Genomic DNA, 19,332 nt, shown 5'->3' with positions numbered 1-19,332 from the left:
GAATAGCATTGTTTCCCTTTCCCCACTTCCCTCGCTTCTGTTCAGCTCCTTCTCCATTTTACATGTTTTTTTCCCAACCCTTTCTCTTTTCATCCCTCTCCTCTCTCTACTATCCTTTTGTCTTTCCCTGTTTCACCCCCCTTCCTACGTGTCTGCAGATGCCTCTGCCCAGACACAACAGATGCTGAAGGGCAAGACTGGAACTACTCTAGATGCAATCTCCATTTTGCTCAAGGATCATTAATTACCTTGATGATTAAATACAATTAAGGATCCGTAAGACCTTTCTGATATCAGAGCCTTTAGCAAGGGCAGCTTTTAGGAACCTTCACCAACAGTAAAACAAAAGGAGGAGATAGACCAGTAAATCAGGGAATCCCAATTAAAATCCATGCTTAGCTCATTAACCTAATTACACATTGTGTCGTGCTAGCCTCAGCTCCACTGAGGGGGAAGAGAGGCTGCAGTGGGGGCGGGCTAGTTACCCGTGTGCTAACCCTACGAGGTTGTTTATGTTAGATCTCTATTGTCTCTTTGGCTGAGAAAACTGTCTTTGTGGGGGATTTCTAGCTGGGCTGCGGAAGTTGAGAAGTGTTTGTGGCAAGCCCTGGAAGGCAGCGTGCGTGCGTGTAATGCAGCAATGTATTTCCTCTTCCCCGAAATGTCCTTTCTACACGCACCCTGCTCTGATTCCCGCTTGTCAGATGGCACCTCCTGTGCTGGGCAGGAACCTTCCCACACCCAATTCACCCTCATCCCTTACCCTTGGAGAGGCACCAGCAGAGCTGGTGGAAGGAGGAGGACACCTGAATGGGATGATAATGGAGATGAGGAGGAGAGGGGGTCTCTGAGAAAGGGGAAAAGGGCAGGGGTTGGTGCTGAGCATGGAGAATCCTTCAGCCAAGGCAGGCTCCTTGCTGCAGAGTCGAGGCTGAAGCATGTCAGGCCTCTGTGACTTGCTTGTTATCTGCTGTGGCACCAGTCCTTTCCCTCCTTCCCCTTTCTCACAGCAGGGACACCAGGTTGCACGAAGGCCTCCCCTTCTCCCGTCCTGAAGTCTGGGTCCGAGATCCTGCTCCCAAAGCCCGGCACAGCCCAGCAGGCAGAAGTCTGTCCCCCGCCAGGAGCTTATGCCAGTTGTTGGGGAGGGAGGAGGGAGGCATGATGTCTTGGGAGCACGTCTGTCCCACTGAGAACAGGAGCATTTGCAGACCCTGTCTCTGCTGAGTCCAGGTGACTCATGGATTTGTGGTTTTTCCACACGAAAGTCTGAGGGCTGGATCCTGCGGTGTGCAGCTGCATTCAGCGTGCTTCGCTGCCTACGTGTCTGTGTTCAAAGGGACGGGGAGGAGGCGGCAGGCCCCAGCATGTCCTACCCATAACCAGTCGAATTTGGAAAAGCAAGTCAGAGCTCGAAGAGGTCAGGGTGTGGCTTCCCACATGGCAGGGCAAGGGAAGCAGGAGCATACTGGAGACCCCGAGTCCCGTGGGACCAAGCTGTGACTTTCCTAGTACCTGCAAACATGGAGAGAGAAGGGAAGGATGCAAGGAGCCAAGAAGGCATGCTCCCTTCAGCAGAGCAGCTCCGTGTGGGGTCTGTGCTGCACAGCCACTGCCAGCTGGGAGGGGACAGGTTTACTCTGGGGAACATCACTGGATTCCCTGGATCAGCAGGGCTTGAACTGCCCTGCAGAGTGCTTGGGAAGGAGGCAGGGGGAGAGCAGAGTTAGGCATGTGCAGGAGTTTCGATGGAGGCACAGCACAGCTTGCTGAGCAATATGCCACGTATGGGCTATTTGAGCTCCTGATAGGGAACGCTGCCATAGCCTCAGGTGACTTCACACAGGGCCAGGGAAAACCCACTGGCAGACAAACAACCATCCCTGCATTGGGAAGAGCTGCTGTTCGGCGCTGGCTCCCATCTTAGTCTCTAGGGAAAGATCTGTTCCTTCCCTCTGCCCACATATAATCACACCCAAACACCGTTTTCTTTCAGATGGGTATGCTGCGGGCATGTGAGGAAGATGGCAGGGATATGAGGGGACCAGAAGCCAAGGGGAACTGTTGGGAGTTGGGTAGGGCTAGGTAGATTGGGGACAGATGGACTCAGATACGCAGATGGAGCCCAGAGGTGCAAGCAACCTGCTGAGTGGGTGAGATAGGATCATGACAGGGCGAGTCCCCTTGCACAGCTCAGTCCCACGTTCCCGCTTAGTCCTAGGCTGAGCCATGGTGAGGGTGTTTGGCCTGGCACCAATTTAGTTGAGGACAGTGTGTATGAGAACAGCTGTTCAAAAACTTCCACAGTGGGTGCCAACCTGAACTGAGACTGCAGAGGCAGCCAGGAGGCATAGAGGTGATCAGAATCCTTTGAGCTTCAAGAAAAGAGCAAATAGAAAACAGATTGGGAAGTTCAGGATGCAGCTTTTTTTTTTTTTTCCCTCCTTTTTTCTGATTAATTTGTCCTTACTTTGGAAAGAAAAAAATCCCACTCTCTTAACAACCTGTGTATCAGTTTTGTCCACTGCCTCTGGCCCAGCCGTGGCTGTTTCTGGGAATGACACATCCTGGCAGACACACTGATCTCCTGAAGCTCTAGGGCTCTGAGAAAGTGGGATCTGCTTCTGCAATGATAGGAATGGAAAAGCAACAACTTCAAACCCTGCTGAAGTCACAGTTCCTTAGATTTTGCAGGGCGTGTTGTAATCCAGATGGGAGGTTTGCAGTTGCTCTGGGATAACAGGCATTGCCCCAAACCAAACAACGGACTCCAGGGTGCAGTAAAGAAGTTATCCCCCTTGCCCTAAAACTGTAGGCCAGCTCTCATGGAAGAATTTAATCTAGAAGAAGATCAGCAGGCAGCCTTCCTGAGACATCCCAGCCCCACTGGGACAGGAGGGCTTGCTTTACACATTGACTATTCTTTAGCTGGTGCTCTGCTTCCAGGTAATTAAAATGACTTAACCCTGCAGCCCAAACAGCTGCCTGCAGATAATTTGTCTTTATGCCCAAGGGACCCTTACCTCATTGTCTGCTCCAGAGAACCCCTTAAGTGCAAGGCATATTTGGAGGGTACAAGGATTTCATTACACAGCAAGAAAGTGAAGTCAGAAACTCAAATACCTTTTTCTGGGATCAGGGCAACAGAAAGAGGGCATGAGAGAAGAGAAAAAACAGATCCTAGGGATGTGAAAGAGCAGAGGATTTGTAGATCCTACAGTGAGAGAGTTTGGAGTCTGTTTCTCAGTTACACCAAGTATATCTGGAGTATTCCCAGAGCAAACAATGCAATTACTTTAGATTCACACTATGCCAGTGAGTTGTCAGACCTGAGGTTCAGACTCCCAAAGGGTCCTGTGCAGACTTGCATATAAGCTGTTACACTTTCCTTCTTCTGAGAGAAAAGGCCACACTCACTTTTCTGAGAACAGCTGTAAACTTCCTCTTCCTCGTGGGCTTCCTGTTGCTTCCCTGCCTGAGTCCTTCACTTGAGGAGATCCACAGCAAAAAATACCAGTCCTTCTCTTAGTGCTTGTATAGCTCATAGGGTTGAAAATAGCCTTGGGAATAAGATTGGGCTGTCCTTTCAGGTTGCCTTCAGCCTTGCAAAGAGGCAGTTATTTTCCGTTTCAGGGGTGTTATTTGTTTCTGATGGGATCTCTCCTGAGGAAGCTGTGCCTCTCCTCTGAATGAAGTCTCTTAATTTCCCTTTGGGACACATCACTCTTAGCCTGTTGTGCTCTGTTTCCTTCCTCTCACTGCCCATGTGTTTTGCTGGGTCTGGGCACAGATGCAGAACCCCTCACCTTGGCATTCTTGCATGGGTGATTCCAGTGTGGACTGATCTGCTCGCCACACTATGGATCTGTTGAGAGATCAAGTCCAAAGACCTATTCCCTATGACTGTCATAGATTTGGTGCTGTGACAGCATCAGAAACGGGAGATTCTCAAATCTGATGCCTTTCCAGAAACTTAGCTTTTGGTTTAATTAATGATTCTTTCGTTTCATCCAACGTGTGGGTATACTGGTAAGGCACCAGTCTGTGTCTTGCAGCAGTATTCCCCTTGCTTAGATCAAGCAGGCTGCTTAGCACAAGTAGAGTCCTTCACCAGAATGGCTATACCATTTTCCCAGTGCCTGAGCTTACTTTTAATGAGCAAGTTAATCTATTTCTGCATGGCACTGTGCTGTGTCAGGAGGACATGTCCTGCTCTGCTCTGTGTTCACACAAGGTGACAACAAGCCTGAAAACTGGCATTTCTCTCTGCCCACCTTTGCCTCCTCTCAGAGTTTCTACAGACAAGCCTCTGTTGCCAGACACAGCCCCTGAGACCTCTATCCTTAACTGCAGATTGACCCTTTGAACTCTAACCCCCACACTAATAGGAGTTAATGACATTTATCTACATACTTATCTTTCTTTTCCACTGCCTACTCCCTCACTCCCCACACTGAAGTATCTGGGTACCTGACTGCCAGTAACGGTTTGTGGCATCCAGGTGACATTAACTCTTTTTCCATGATGGGAGAATGACTGTTCAAACAAATTAAGAAGCTCCCCTTTAATCTCTTTTCCCTGGTTTCTTTTTTCTTATTTTTTTTTTCATTCATTTAATACCCATGTGGTTATTTCTGGAAATTTTTCTCCACTACTATTCTGGTCATTTCGTACAAAATTGGAGATGGGACTTTTTGTCCTCTTTTCTCTTGCTGTTAGCTATTTATGGCCTTCCATCTGTCTTCTTAGGTAGTCAAGCATCCAGCTGTGCTATATCTGTCACCTTGGTACCTAAGCAACGAGTAAAGATGTTTCTTAACAGCTGTTAGCTCAAGCGATGGCTGCTCTAGAGCAGGGGTGGCAAAGAAGTGACACTCAAGCTGCTCTGCAGCTTGTGAGCAACTCAAGCCCAGCTGCCATGCCCAGAGGTGGTGAGGCACCAAGGGGAGCCCTGAGCAGGCTTGTCCCATCCTTTCATGGAGCATCAGGACCCCAGGGGAGGTCTTCTTGTCTCCTTGGGATTCATTCTGCACAGCTCCTCCTTCCCTTGCTCCCTGACTTGTCTGATGGTCCTCAGCTGTTCTGGGACCTGGCATTGTAGGTGAAGAAAGTCCATCACATCTGACCTACAAGTCTCTCCCCGCTTCTGCCTCCGGTGTTTTGGCTCCAGAGCCAGTTCCCCCATCCTTGGGTTCTCCCCTGGTGGGGCCCAGGGCTGCTGCTGCGGGGGCACCGGCTGCGTGGTGCTGTGGTACTGGGGAGCGTCCGTCCTCGCTCCAGCCCTCCGGGGAGGCGGTGGACGAGCCCCGGTGCTGTGTGTCGCGAGGAAGGTTGGGGAGCGGGGATGCTGGCTGACATTGGGGCACCGCTGTGCGGGAGCGAGGGGCTCTCCACAGCGTGTCGAGGAGCAGCTGTTGTGTGCAGTAGCCAAGCACTCGGCCTCCTGACTCTGCAGCCAGGTGCTGAGAGATCTTGCCCAGTTGTTTTCAGCTTTCCAAGGGGAAAATATAAAAAGTTCTGCTGGAAACCTGAAGGACCCTTTCTTTTCTTCATTTTTCCTCCCACCAGGGAAGCTGGCTGACATTTTTTGGGTAAAGTTTGTCTTTAAAAATGTACAACGTTCCGCAGGAACTGTGTCCATATTGTCGTGTCTGCTAAAAAATGTAATAGTCTGGTTTGTGTTATCTCTCCCTCTTTCTTCCCCCCAGTCTGAAAAGAACATGAGTTCTCTTAAATAGCCTCCCATGTAGTTGTTAGCAAGTGGGAAGACACAAACAGCAGACGGAGGAGGAGGTGGGCACACCAGGCAGGTGGAGGGTGGGAGCAAATCCGTCTGTCTGGAAGGAGGAAGAGACAGGGAGGGAGTCCAGAGGGACCGGTGTCGGGGCGGGGGGGGGCACCCCGCAGAGTGGGGCTGCGCGGTCCCGTCCTGGGCCACAGCACCAGGCTGTGTGGGGTGGTCTAGGGCCCCAGAGAGCTCCTAACCTGGGGCCAGGGTGGGATGAGACTCTCGCAGAATGAATCCAGATGGACCGGAGCTCAGAGTGGGCTGTGGAAAATGAAGGTGGGGAGATTCACAGGCGGGCGGGAGGTGCTCTCGCTTTGGGTGTGAGCGCTGTTGGAAAGGTCAGCTGTGGAGATGACTAAAACACAGAATGGGCTTGCAAGTGGGGATGTTGGGCGTTTCAGAATGAGTTTTCCTTCTGCCTTGAAACAAATTGGTATTTGGAAATTTCCACGGAAATGAAATTTCAAAAGAAAACTTTGGCCTGGCTTAATCCAAAATGTCCCATTGCATTACAACCAAAGCATTTAATTCTGGTGGCAGTTCTGGTCAGTGTTTGCCATATACCATTTAAAAGTTGTTCTACAATAATTTAATAAGTCTTAAAATGAGAAAACCTTTTTTTAAAATGGGAAAAACTAAAACAAAAAAAAGGAAACATTCAGTTCCAAGGTTAGCACAGACCATTTCAACTTTATCAAAAGGCTTTTCATCTTTTTAATTGAATTTTGCCAAAATCAGCACGTTCCAGTGGATAGTTTTGGCTTGGACTAAATGGCACTTTCCATCAGAAAAACATGCCATGTTGGAGAATTTTCCCCTAGCTCTAGTTTTTTTTCACATGCTTTCCATTTTTGTGGCAACTTCGTCAGTCCCCAGTTTCAGCTAGGACGAAGCACAGGAAGTCCCGAGAGAGCAGTTGACCTCCTGGTCTTGATGACTCACTGGAGCCCTCCCCAGTGGCACAGAGGAAAATACGGCCGCCCCGCTGAGCAGCCTGCTGCTCCCATCCACAGAGCCAGCCTTTTGAACATGGCTTATTGCTACGAAAGAAGGAAACTGCTGATGCAGTTTCAACAAAAGTCAATGAAATAACTATGAAAGTCAATAAAATATGTCAATTAAGGCCAACTGGGCTATTTAACCCTCAGTCTCTGGGCCTGGTTTCTCCAGCATGAGGCTGGAAATGCGATGTTGACTCTCGGCTTGCTCCATCCTGTCGACTGTTAATAGATATTTATGGGGAACTGATTGCTTTTTGGTTCTGGCTTGTCTCTCATGAATCTAGACTTCGGGAACAGTTAGGTTTGGAGCAAATATGTGATTCAAGCCTGCCATAGGGTTTCGGGCCTGTCACAGTTGTTGGTATCCCAGCCTTCCTGCTCGGGCATCTCCAGATTGGGGAAAAAAGTGAAACATGCTGAGAGAGACCCCAAAAACCAGCCCAAACAGCAGCAACCCAGTGTAGATGCTTGGTGATGCATCCATCAGACCCTGGGTGATGCATAGCTGAAATGCTTCCCAGGTTGTGTATGAAGGGACATCTTTGTACCTGGGTAAAAGAGGCCCAATGAGTCACTCAGAACAGTGTGTCATTCCACCTCCTGAGTGACATTTGTCATCGCGTTCCCCTGAGTGTTATATCACAACCCAGCTCCTCCCTGGGGCTACCTGGAAGCACAAAGCCCCCTTGTTTGAGAAGGGGAGGCAGGGAGAAGCCCTTACTTTCTCTTCCTGGAAGTTTGCTTGCCTCCCCCATTGCACTACCATCATAAGTGTATACAACTCGTAAGTCTGAGTCCCCGGTTACCCCTGTTTGCCCCACCACAAAGAGCAAGCCTTGCTCCCAGTGAGAGGTGTCCAAAGGGAAATGCCATGTGGTCCCTGTTTTGTAAACTCCTCTCTGCAGGACAAATCATCTTCGTTCTGCAGAAGTCCCTTTGAACTCCTGCTGTCCTGACTTGCCCTCTGCTCTGGGCTAGGTGCTATCTGTCTTTACAGTGCAGTGAGCCCTCGCTGACTGCCCTCACCTTTCTGCGCAGGTAAGAGTGGATATAACCGTGCTGGTCTCCCTTACCATCCCCAGAAAACCAAAGCCACCGGCCTGTGCGTCCCAGAGCTGTGTACCAGGCAGGATGAGGCAGGGAGCATGACCCCCTGTGGGAGGCCTCCCCGCCAGGCTCTGACCCTCACTCACTGCTTTCCTCCCCCCCTTCAGATGCTCATGATTGGGGCCAGCGCAGGCTGCCTTTAATGGCTGGTCTTGTCACTTGTTTACAGTCCTGAGTCTTACAAGCTCAGCAGGCTCCTCTAAACCCCCACCTGTGCAGCTGTTTTGAAGCTCAGCAGTCATTCCCGAGACAGCCCGGATGGAGGCTGTGACCTTAACAGATAGGAGAGCTGCATCTCCATCCAGCATGGAGTCAAAAGGACTCCCAGGCACCCAAATCTGCCCTGTTCAGCTCTCTCTCCTTGCTGAGGTGGCCTTCCTGCTGAGCTGTAGCGGGCCATGCCAGATCTAAACCCTGGCTAGAAGGATCACAGCAGCCACTGATCTGGCAAGCAAGAGAGATGAGGCAAACCTGGAGTGCATGTCAGCTCCCCGGGGCAGTGGGGACTGGAATTGTGGAGCTGGCTTTGCTCGGAGGCTGAATGGGACACTCACTGTCAGCCTCAATGTCTCTCATAATTTCTGGCATGTTCTTAACACAAGATGTCATAGATTTGATCACAGCCAGTTTGCTCTTGTTGAGAAAAACGCAAGCCACGTTTTGGGAACCTTTAGTCTAGCTGTTGATGTGGATAATTAGGTTTGGTTCCAGCCTCTGTCAGTAGAATAGGTTTTCCACTTCAAGTCCCTATGCTTTGGTTTCTTCAGCCATAAAAAGGAGGGTGACCTTTTCTATTTGTATTTCTGTTTGCATGAGTGGAGGGGCTGTGAGGCCTTACCACAAATACCTCCATACCGGCTTCCTTAGGTGAGAATTGTCACCATAGTATGCAGAAACCCACATCTAAACTGAGCCATTCAAGTGAGATTGCCAGTGATTGCCTGGGTGGCCTTGGGCACATCTCTTTGTCATTCAGCACCTCTGATTTCACCAGCCCTGAAAGCAGGGGTAATAATACTTTCCTGCCTCTCAGGGTGTTGGAGGCTTAATTAGTTACTGTTTGAAAGGCCTTTGAAGATGCAAAGCTTTCCATAAATATGCAGACTTATTCCTACAGATGGGGCCTAGGTAGGACTGAAGCGTGGTGTCTGTCACTCTACACTGTAGAGATCATGAATCCGGGAAGAGGTTACATTTGTAAAATTAGTTGCCTGCACAGGGACTTGATGATAAGAAAGTTGAGCAACAGCACGCTGGAAATCAGGCAGGGCACTGAGTTTTGGTTTACATGTACACACTGTTCTTTATGGCCTGTTATTCATGGGCAGGAATCCTTAAACAACCCAGACAAAGTTGGGAGGTCTGAGTCTCTTCTGCCTTACTGCAGAAACACCTCTAGGGCAAGATAAAACACATTACAAGAGAAATCACAGGGAGTGGGTTTGTCCATTGCATCTGTTGGGTGCCATGTTTACATTCATCTTGTTTGCAAAGATTTTTCCTAGTTGTCAGTTCCGATGGGTCGTGAGCCGCCAGAACATATATCACATTTTTCGGTCACAAAAAGTTTGTTGTTTCTATCTTCGAACAAATTATAGTAGAACAGAGCATGACATTCCCACTTGAAATAGTAGAAAACTTTTCTCTTTAACTTCAGGAGATAGTGAAGTATCAGCAATACATTACATACTAAAAGGATAATGGAAGGAAAGACAAGGGGGAAGCAAGACCAGTCAGAAAGCTGCGACTCGTTAGCACGCATTTAAACTGTAGGGAAGTAGGAGTTTTGATCTTCACAAAAATTGCAGGCCTGGCCAATACCAGCATGGTTTGGCAGGGGTGCCTTTTTCACCGTGTCTTGGACAGAAGACCAGAGAGTTTGTATCCTGTGGTAATTGCCTGTGACCTGGCATCTACCCCTCTGATAAAAGAGGCTTGATTTGAGTGAGGACAGAAAGAAGGGGGGTGGCGAGGCTGGTGGGGCAGTCAAATTAGAGCTGCCAGATATTAACCCCGTCGCTGAAGTCACGCCTGAGTCAGCAGAGTTTCGGCTTTGTCGCGTTCCCATTGTGAAGGCGAGTGAGTCATCAGCAGCCGAGCCCTGAGAGCTCCCCAGTTTCCTGCTCCAGCTCTGAGCTGTCAGCCCAGGGAGGGAAGGAAGGATCTGAAGTTCTCTCTTTCTGTGCCATCAAGTTTATTTTTGTTTTTATTGAATCTCTTCAGTCTCAAGTTCCTTCATTTCGGAAATGAGACTCTCTATGGGTTACTATCTTGATCCCCTCTTCACAGCTCTTCATTAAATCCCTCCTCCTTAGCACCTGGAGAGCTCTAATAGCGAGAATATTTAGCCCCGGACTGGGGCTCCTTGAACAACATCCAAGGCAACGCGGAAGTCCAAGAAAGAGGCAGGGCAGAGAAAATACTCATGTACATTCAGGGACTCAGCCCATCAAGATAAGGTCTCAGGACAGTCTCAGCTTAATTAGCTCCCCCTGCTCCATGCTTCAGCTTCTTTCCCCTCCTCCACACTTGATTTTCCAGCTGTACTGTTCTTTTATGCTCTCCCTTCCCCACCCAACCACCACATAAGCATTGGCTCTGAATGTGGTCCCCTTTCTCAGTCTTCCCTCTTGTTTACAGGTCAGAGTTGGTAAGCAAGAAGACCTTGGCTTTTTCCTTGCTGGTGGGCAATGAGGATACTCTTGAGAGAAGGGTCTTTGGTTTTTTGTTCATTGTCCACCCTTCTCTTTGCCTGGCCAGCTGCCTGCTTTTCCTAGTGCAGAATTTTATGATCCTGGACATAGTCTCTGGTGCCGCTCCAGGGGAACTAGTGGCTAGGGATGAGAAGAGGCAAGTGAGTGGCTTGGGGTGTGGTGATGGTGTTGGAGAGACACAAGAGGGGTGGGCAAAGTTGTAAGGCTAAAATGGAGGGAAGGCAAGTCAGAGAAACAAGCATTGTAGACCAGGTTGAGAGGCAATCCTCTCCCAGTTTATGGAGATGGGTAGCGGGGGCAGAAGGGAGATGTGACACAGCTGCACAAGGCCACAGGGGAAAGGAGGTGAGACTCTTCTGCACTGGACAGTCATGAGAAAGCAGACAGTGGGAAAAGAGCTGAGGAAGGAGCTGGAGTAAACTCCAGTCCAAAAGGCCTGGAGGGACAGGCTGCACGGACAGGAAAGCGGGCCAAGTACTGAGCACTGGCGCACATCGGGTAGAGGCAAGGGGCAGTCTGGTTCGCTGCTCAGGTGTGTGGGAACTGGCAGCTCTTGAGGAAGGATTAGCTGACATGCTTGCGGGGCGGGGCGGGCAACAGGAGCTGGCTCCTCCACGGTGACTGAGGAGCCTTTGTGCTTTGTTGCTGAGCATGGGGTTTCAGAGCTTTATTGCAGGAAGGCCTTTTCCAGTGCTGTGTCAGCTCTTTCAGCAGGAGCCCTGCTCTGCCAGCCTTCCTGCTTTTGCCATGGGGCATATTCCCCTCCCCATGACTTGGGGGGTGTGTGAAAGCTGGGAAAAGTATAGCAAAAGTGAAAGCCGGGAGCAAAGGCAGACATGGTTGTTCCCTTCCCACTCCTTTGGTTTGCAGCCTTTTTCCTAAGGAACTAGGTTGGCCGCAGCTGAGGCTGTTTGCAAGGTTGAAGCACAGATGGCAAGAACTAGTGGTCTAGTCTGGTGTTCATCTCTGCTTTTCGCTGGCTGTTTGATCCGTGGCTGGTCTCACCCTGGTATCTGCTTTTCTTTCATCTATTTCTATGAGAACACCTAGGACAACCATGGCCTTGGTCTTGTTTAGGGCCTTTGTGTGAATCCCAGTGGTGGCTCAATGAATAGAATTCCCAAACCGTAACAGAACAAACGGAGCGTCAGCGGATCAGGCCCTTTGGGAAAGAACTTTCATTCAAGTGGATCCTAAGGCTGCTTTGTGCTGTATTTATCCAAAGAGGAAATACTGCATAGGCAGAAGGCAACCCTGCTTTATCCCAAAGGCATCTCCACTGCCCTGTCCCAGCAGACAGACAGTGAAGGGCTGGCTAGAGACCTCACTCAATACAAGCTATTGACTGGTCCTCAAATAATAACATCTCTGCTGTTGCTACTGTGTGCTGGTTCTGGATATGAACCAGTGACCTAGACCAAAGGGCTCTGTGTTTCCCATTTGCAAGCCAAAGCCAAGCCTGGTCTTTCTTTTTTGAGAGGGATTTGGATGAGAGCCAGATGGGGCATTGTACAGGCTGCCATTTCCGTCAGCTTCCATAAAGCTCCCAGCTCTCAGCTGGGGGAAGGGATGCTTGGGCTTGCAGTTTCTCTGGATGTGCCCCCACCCGATGACAATGTTATCTCGGACCTTTCACTTTCATTTACAGCAATGTCACCCGGAGCTATAATCTTGCCACATCTTACTCTCATCCTCTTTCTAAGGTCCCCTCCCCTTGTGTTGGAAACTCAGGCTCCCTGTTCTAACCCCTTTGGGGTTCAAGCTCCACACTTAAGTGGGGCAGAACTGAATCAGTGCATGACAGAGAGACCTCCAGTGAAAGTCAGGAAGTGCGTGTTGGTGAGTCACTGGAGACCACTCCTTCACTGCAGTCGGCTGCAAGCCATTGACTAAGTGGGGTGAGGCAGGCGCTGTGCTCTTTTGGAAGAGCAGGAAAGTACCGATTTGAATGCCTGGCAATCAATATAAAAGTCTCTCTGGCAAGAGGAAAGGTATTAACCCCAATATCCTGGCCAAGCACCAGCTCACACCTTAGCTTCTTGCCACCTGAAATTCCCCTGCTGGCATTTAGGATCTGCTTTCCCATTTCCCACCCTGCCTAACACACCTGTGGTGTTCCTTTGGGCTGTTGGAGGCTGGTTGTGTTCTGCCCCACAAGGGTTGCATTTCAAACCTTGATTTCCACTTAAAAATGGGGAAGACTTGAGAGATTAATTCAGAAATACTGGGAGAAAAATTTGTAAGTGCCACCAGCAGTTTTAAGCTCCTGTTCCATCCCATTTTTCCCCTCATGGAAGGTTCTTGGAGATCAGTTTGAAGCGTCTGTGAGGCATACAGGGCCATGTACAGGACATCATTGCCCACAGTCAAGGTGCAGTGCAAGGGGCTGTCTCAACATCTTTGTGTAGGATCTTTTGTAGTTTGAAGTGTGATGCATTTTGTCCTTTTGTAAGGTCCGGCTACTGTGACCCTTCAGTTTGGTTCTAAGTGATGCAAAGACTATTAGGGCTGATTCCTCTAACGTTTGCATCAGCCACAATATTGCCACACGAAAGGGTGGCTCATCACGCTACTGCCAAGGGCTGTTTCAATGCCCTTGGGGTGAGATGAGTATCAGGGAACAGGAGGGAGAGAAATTGGTGAGAGGCTCAGCAGAGGCAAGGTTGTGCAAAGGAGTGTGCAGTTCACATGGTTCTTAACAAAGAGGCATTGATTGGAGGAGGCTGTTGTGACAGAGCTCGCTAGTGCCTGGAGATCATTTCCAGAGCTTTCTATATGGGGGAGCAAGAACCAGATTTGCAGGTGTGGGAGCCTCAATGTAACAGCACCTCCAGGGCTTTTAGGGTTTTCAAGTTCAAGAGCCACCAGCTGCCACTTACCCTGCTCCCTCACCAGCACCCCTCACACCCAGGGAGTCCAAACCTCCCTTCCCAGCCCACTGCCTGTGCCGCGGGGCACCGTGAGTGCTGCACGGTGCCCCCAAGCCTTGCATGACCTAGTAAATATCTGGGTTTGGGATCGTGGGGAAAGGCATCAACACAAACCACTTCAGAGGGCAAGGTGGAGGAGTAGGATCTCAGAGGTCTCCACTAATGAGGTCTTGGCACCAACATGTCTTTGGCACTCAGCTGGGCGTTTTTACTGCTTTTGGTCCCTAACAAAAAATAACACCGAAAGCTAATGAGTAAAACAGCTCGGCAAGCTTCAACCTATACATCTAATCCTTCCTCGTGTGCTGGCTGCCCCCTGGGAGGTGTCAGAGCGGGTTGGTGGGCACCGGGAGATCTGGCATAGGAACTGCAAATGGCAGGATGCGTCCCAAGCCTTTTCTCTGCCATCCCGACCACACACATCATTCAGCAAAGAAAAAGCAAGGCAAACCCCAGCGCTGCACATGCACACACACATCCTGCTTAATATGTTTGAGCCTCTCCAGAGGCTGATTAGTGATTTTATTTTCTCCTCCTCTCCCGGCCTTGCATGCTCATTGCCATCAATTATCTATGCATTTGCCCTGATGAATTATTGAGTGTGTAATGGGGCGAGGGAAGACCCGCCATCCCAGCTCAGCCACCTTGCAAACAAACGTTCCCCAGAGCATGACAGCAGCTACTTTGCCCTCTGGCTTCTGATTTAGGATGGGGAGCATGGGAAGCTGATCCAGCGACTTGCAAAACCCCTTTACTCCATCTGTTCCCCTTCCTCATCATTGTTGTTGAGGTGTGGGTGTTACTGCCGTGGTACGGAGCAGAGCAATGGGTGCGTTATTTCCCTGATGAGAGGCTTGGAGGAGCGGAACATAAAGAGTTTATCCTGTCTTGCCAAAGAGCCATGAGTTAGTCACCTGGAAAGGAAACGCGATTTCCGCACAGTGTTTGGGGTTTTTTGGGGTATTTTTTGTTTGTTTTGTTTTGTTATTTCTTCTGCTGGGTTTTTTTTTTTTCCCCTTTTCCCCTGAAGCCTCTAGAAAGTTTGGAATGTGTTTTTGTTAAAGCCACTACATGTAGGGGCCTGAATCCCAGCTTTGGCAGCATTTTGTTGTTGGCAAGCAGTCCTCAACTGGCACCGGTGTTTTCCCTAGCTGAAAGTCTGACTCTTTACACCTGGGCAGAGGAAGGTTCTGCAGGACAATTCTGGGGTCAGGTTCATCAGCACCAAAGTCTGCTTCTTCTCCAATTCGTGTCCAAGTACAGTTTGTACTGTTGCATGGATCCCATGGCAGGGGGAGAGTAGAAGGGGGAGGGTAGAACTGGGAGTTGTTACTACTACTCAAGGTCAAGAAAAATCACTTGATTTGTAAAAGGGTCATTCACGAATTTGCAGGGAAATCATAGTGTAAAGAAAGGGCATAGTAATGGTGAAGTGAGGGATTGTGTTGATCTCTCTTTTGTGATATATACCACGTTCTCTGCCAGGTTGGCTGACAATATCTTTATTTAGGTGCCCATCCGTGGGCAGTGGTGGCTTTCAGCCTGGCATAGCCTCCTGCGTGTTGTGCTCCTCGTCCGCACGCCCGGCTGAGGAGAGGCCGGGCTGTCATCCCAGCTGCCCTGCACGGGCAACTCTGAGGAGAAGCCCGTGGCTTTCCATCCTCTCCTCTCTGGGGTTTGGCTCATCTCTGGCTGTCCTGGCACTGTAAGGAGGTGCTGAGCCACGACTTCCTGCTGTCGCGAACGGGGCCTCTTTTATTGGGATGTCGAAAGCCTGGTTCAAAGGGAACCGCTGAGGCCTGTGGGGGGTCAGGGAGCTTGTGTGGGAGCGGAGCCAACTGTGCCATCGCCCCAGCCCCGGGCAGGCTCTGCTCGGGGGCACGGGCCCTTCATGAAAGAGGTGGGGACCGCTGCTGATGAATCCGCTCTCCTGCAGCCTTGGGAGAAAGAGGGAGTGCTGAGCACACCTACAGCCAGGCAGCCGTGAGATGGGCGGCAGGTTGTTCCCAGGGCCTTTGCTACGTGATTGCTTTTGCTCTCCGGCAAGCTCCCACACGCTTTGCGAGGCTCTAAAGGCTTCAGAGCCAGACTGCTTGGCAAAGCTGTTGCTCACCTCCGCGGGTGTGGGCAATTCTGCAAGAGGCTCTCTCACCTCCAGGGTAGAAGGAGCAGCATATGCTGCAAAGCGTGTTGGAGACATCTCCCCCCTCCCCGTCCACCCGTTCTTTCCTCACATCCCAGCATAGCATTATCTAAACTCAGCCCTGCTCTGCACCTGGTGCCCTCATTTCATCAGGAAGGCTGTCGTGGGCCACGGGGTCCCACAGGGCACAGGCCAGAGTGGTGTCAGAAAAGTCTTTCACTGTGTCTGGCTGCCTGGACATCCTTCTCCAGTAGGCCAGTGCCTCCCGGTTGGCATGGAGAAACATAGTCCAGCTGTGACTTTATCAGAGCAGGAACGTCCCTTCCCTCTGGTTTCTGGAGGGACAAGCATGGCAAAAACGGGCCTGGCTACACTGGGAAGGGAAATGTGCAACCCTGCCAGCTCAGCTGACGGCGTCTAAGGACTTAATGGCTTCATGCATGCAGGCACATGAGGGCACCAGTGCTTTGCTGTGGCTGTAAGCAGCACTGAAAAACATTCCTCAGCACCCAGCTGCAATGCTAGGGTGTGGGGCAAACCAGTGCTTGACTCAGGGAAGGGGGCAAGTTCACACAAAGCTCTGGAGACTGAGTTTCGGTCTTAACTGCTGATGACTGTGGTCAGCTGATGGCGTCTCAAGGCCGGGCTGGATTGTTGAGGCTTGTCCTCAGGGTCACGGGCTTGGCACAGAAGCAAGGAGAAGGGGCAAAAGAAGCAGTTTAGATGAGATGTGCGGACTGAGATCAGGCTGAGCACAGCAGGCGTGAAATGAGGGGGCAACATGAAGAGCGTGCTGAGAGAACGGTAAAGGTGCTGTTTGGGGGTGAGAAGACTTTTGTATGCCTGCACTTGTGTGTGTGAAACTGCAGGAAAGGGACTTTTGCTCAGGTTCACCTGTAGAAGTCCCAGGGCACATCTGCCAGGGGTCTGTGGGGGCTAAGACTGAGAAGTTCATTTTGGCCTTGCACAGGGAGCAAGAACAGGGTAGGGGTGACATTTCAGAAATGCTCTGTCCTCTCAGTTAGAAGATGCTGTCCTGTTTCTCTTGCTATGCATTTTTTTCTTTCCACAGCCTCAGTCTCTTTTATTACTCTTTCATGTTCTTCACTCTTTGTACATCTTTCTTTTTTTATTACCCCTTTCCTTCCTTTACTCTCAGTCTCCCAGAATACATCCAGTTTCAGATTCTGCCAGAAGGCAGTGAGCAAAACCTGCTTTTCTTGTTCTTACCACCTTGCTTCTCTATCGTATTTATCATATAAATAATGGCTGTATAATTACCAAAGCATTATCTCTAAGCATACAGATTAAGGAAAGACACAGTGGCAGCCAAAGATGAATTTCAGGGTCAGTCTGGTGGGAGACATTTTTCTCCAACTGTCAGGAGAGGAATCAACTGAGACAGGTTAGCAGTCATGAACAGCAGCCACCACTTCTCCCAAGCACCTTTCATCTGTACTCCACAGAATCAAGATGGACGGTTCCTAAATGTAGCCACTTCTGGGGTTAAAAAAAGGCCACAGAAACGATCTAGATCATGCAGGTAGATCATGCAAGGTGTATAGGCACTGCTGCAAATCTATTCTTATATGGGAACTATTGCTACTCTGAAATCAGGGCTGAGTCTTTGCAGCTCATTTAATTACTGATGCATTTCCAGTAGGATTAAATGGACGTCTGAGTGTGTGTTAGCATATGTTAGGATATGCTGTGCTGATAAATATCAGTGCTCGTATGCCTCCAGATACGCATGCTCTGTATATTTACAATAACTGATTTAGTGTCATGCAAAGTTGAGGACAAAAGGCAGGAAAGTATTACTGATCCAGCCTTGTGCCTTTTGGTGATCATGAGCCCTAGGTTGGCTGTGGAGCATTAGGGCTGGTTGTAGTGAAGTGTGAACACCAGTTGTGGGAAGGAGGGTGTTTATGAACAGGAATGACGCTGCAGGAGCTGCAGGTGGATGCAAATGGAATAAATAAATAAAGGAGTTCATGGGCCTGATGTCCAAGAACTGTTCTTTTTCTCTCTTTCTCTGTTTGAGAAGTACACGTATATTCACAGCTTTCCATTTTCTTGCAGGGCTGCAAGCTCAGATTGTCTTAGTCAATGACACAGTCTCGGGGTTTATCGGGACAGACGTGGTCCTGCACTGCAGCTTCACCAATCCGCTCCCCAATGTGAAGATCACGCAGGTCACGTGGCAGAAAGCCACCAACGGCACCAAGCAGAATGTGGCCATCTACAACCCTGCCATGGGGGTCTCCATCCTCTCTCCCTACAAAGAGCGGGTGACTTTCCGGAATCCTTCCTTCAAAGATGGCACCATTCAGCTCTCTCGGCTAGAGCTGGAGGATGAGGGAGTTTACATCTGTGAGTTTGCTACCTTCCCAACCGGCAACCGGGAAAGTCAACTGAACCTCACTGTGCTGGGTAAGATACTGGACAAGCTTTGTAGTGTGAAATGTTGCCTCCAGTTCAACAGATCTGGAGGAACCTGAGACTCGTGGCCCAGGGCAAAGGTGAAACTTGGGTGTTACCTGTGATGATCTTTCAAGTTGACTGTGAAGAGGTGAAGAGCAGGGAACCCAGGCTCAGTGGTTCACTGAGCTATCGCAGACATGCCTCTTCCTCTTCCAGGCCTCAGTTCCCCTATCCCTTAATGCAGGTGCAATAACAGTGACCTGTTCCCTAAGGGAGTGGTGAATTTTAATGAGCTGGTGACTGTCAAGTGAACAGAGAGAAAAGACGAGAGAGAGATCCTAAGCACAAGTAGAGCTTGTCCATGGAGGTTAGAGCTGTGAGTGAATAGACCCCGCCCAAGGTCTACATGATTCATTTGCTCTCCAATTTCAGTTTCTCCTTCTAACATAGGGCTGAAAACCTATGGCAGGAAAGGATTGACTTTCCATCATGTATCTCTGCATCTAGGGCACCTCCACCATTCTTTCCCCAGAGTAGGATGCTGGCAGTTTGCAGCAGCTGTGGATTCACCACAAGGCTCGGTAGTGCTAGATGTCTCTTGGGTTGTAGTAGAGAGGGTAGCACTGCTCTTCTAACCATCCCTCTGTACCCTTTTCTTCTTCTCCTTTTTGTACTTCCTTGCAGCCAAGCCCACAAATCGGATGGAGGGCACCAAGCGGCCACTTATTGCTAAGTCTGGCAGGACAGAAAAGATCTTGGTAGCTACTTGCACCTCCTCTAATGGGAAGCCCCCCAGCACTGTCACCTGGGACACCAAGCTCAAAGGGGAAGCGGAGTTTCAGGAGATCCGGAATAGCAATGGCACCATCACCGTGATCAGCCGGTACCGGCTGGTGCCGAGCCGAGAGGCCCACCGGCAGCAGCTCATGTGCGTCGTCAACTACCAGCTGGACCGCTTCACTGACAGCATGACCCTCAACGTGCAGTGTAAGTGAGCGTGGGCAGGGCTGGAGAGCAGCGGTGCGTGGTTAGTCCCTGGGGTGGGTCTGGCAAAAGAGGGTTTTTCTGAAGGGGAGGTGTTGGTCTGGTAGAGGGGCTGAAGTAGGGGGCTGATCTCTTTTTCTGGAGAGTGAAAACTGAAGTGATCCCTTGGAATAATCATATGCTTTCTCTTTTTTACATCTTCTTTCTGTCTCTGCCTCTGCCATGTCCCTTTGTTCCTTCC

General features: G+C 50.0%; 1 protein-coding gene across 5 annotated transcripts in view; it reads left to right on the top strand.

Annotated features, from left to right (window-relative positions):
- The window catches only part of NECTIN1 (nectin cell adhesion molecule 1), a 105,766-nt gene that overhangs the window by 29,395 nt on the left and 57,039 nt on the right, over positions 1-19,332 (top strand). For all 5 annotated transcript variants that reach the window (XM_074848718.1, XM_074848722.1, XM_074848719.1 and 2 more), the window contains exons 2-3: positions 17,766-18,116; positions 18,792-19,094. In XM_074848718.1, coding sequence (XP_074704819.1) covers positions 17,766-18,116; positions 18,792-19,094 — 654 coding nt within the window. The remainder of the gene's footprint in view (positions 1-17,765; positions 18,117-18,791; positions 19,095-19,332) is intronic.

The sequence above is a fragment of the Strix aluco genome, chromosome 23, assembly GCF_031877795.1.
Source record: "Strix aluco isolate bStrAlu1 chromosome 23, bStrAlu1.hap1, whole genome shotgun sequence".
Classification (NCBI taxonomy): domain Eukaryota; kingdom Metazoa; phylum Chordata; class Aves; order Strigiformes; family Strigidae; genus Strix; species Strix aluco.
The sequence above is the reverse complement of the archived record's forward strand: the minus strand, read 5'-3'. Positions and strand labels throughout refer to the sequence as shown.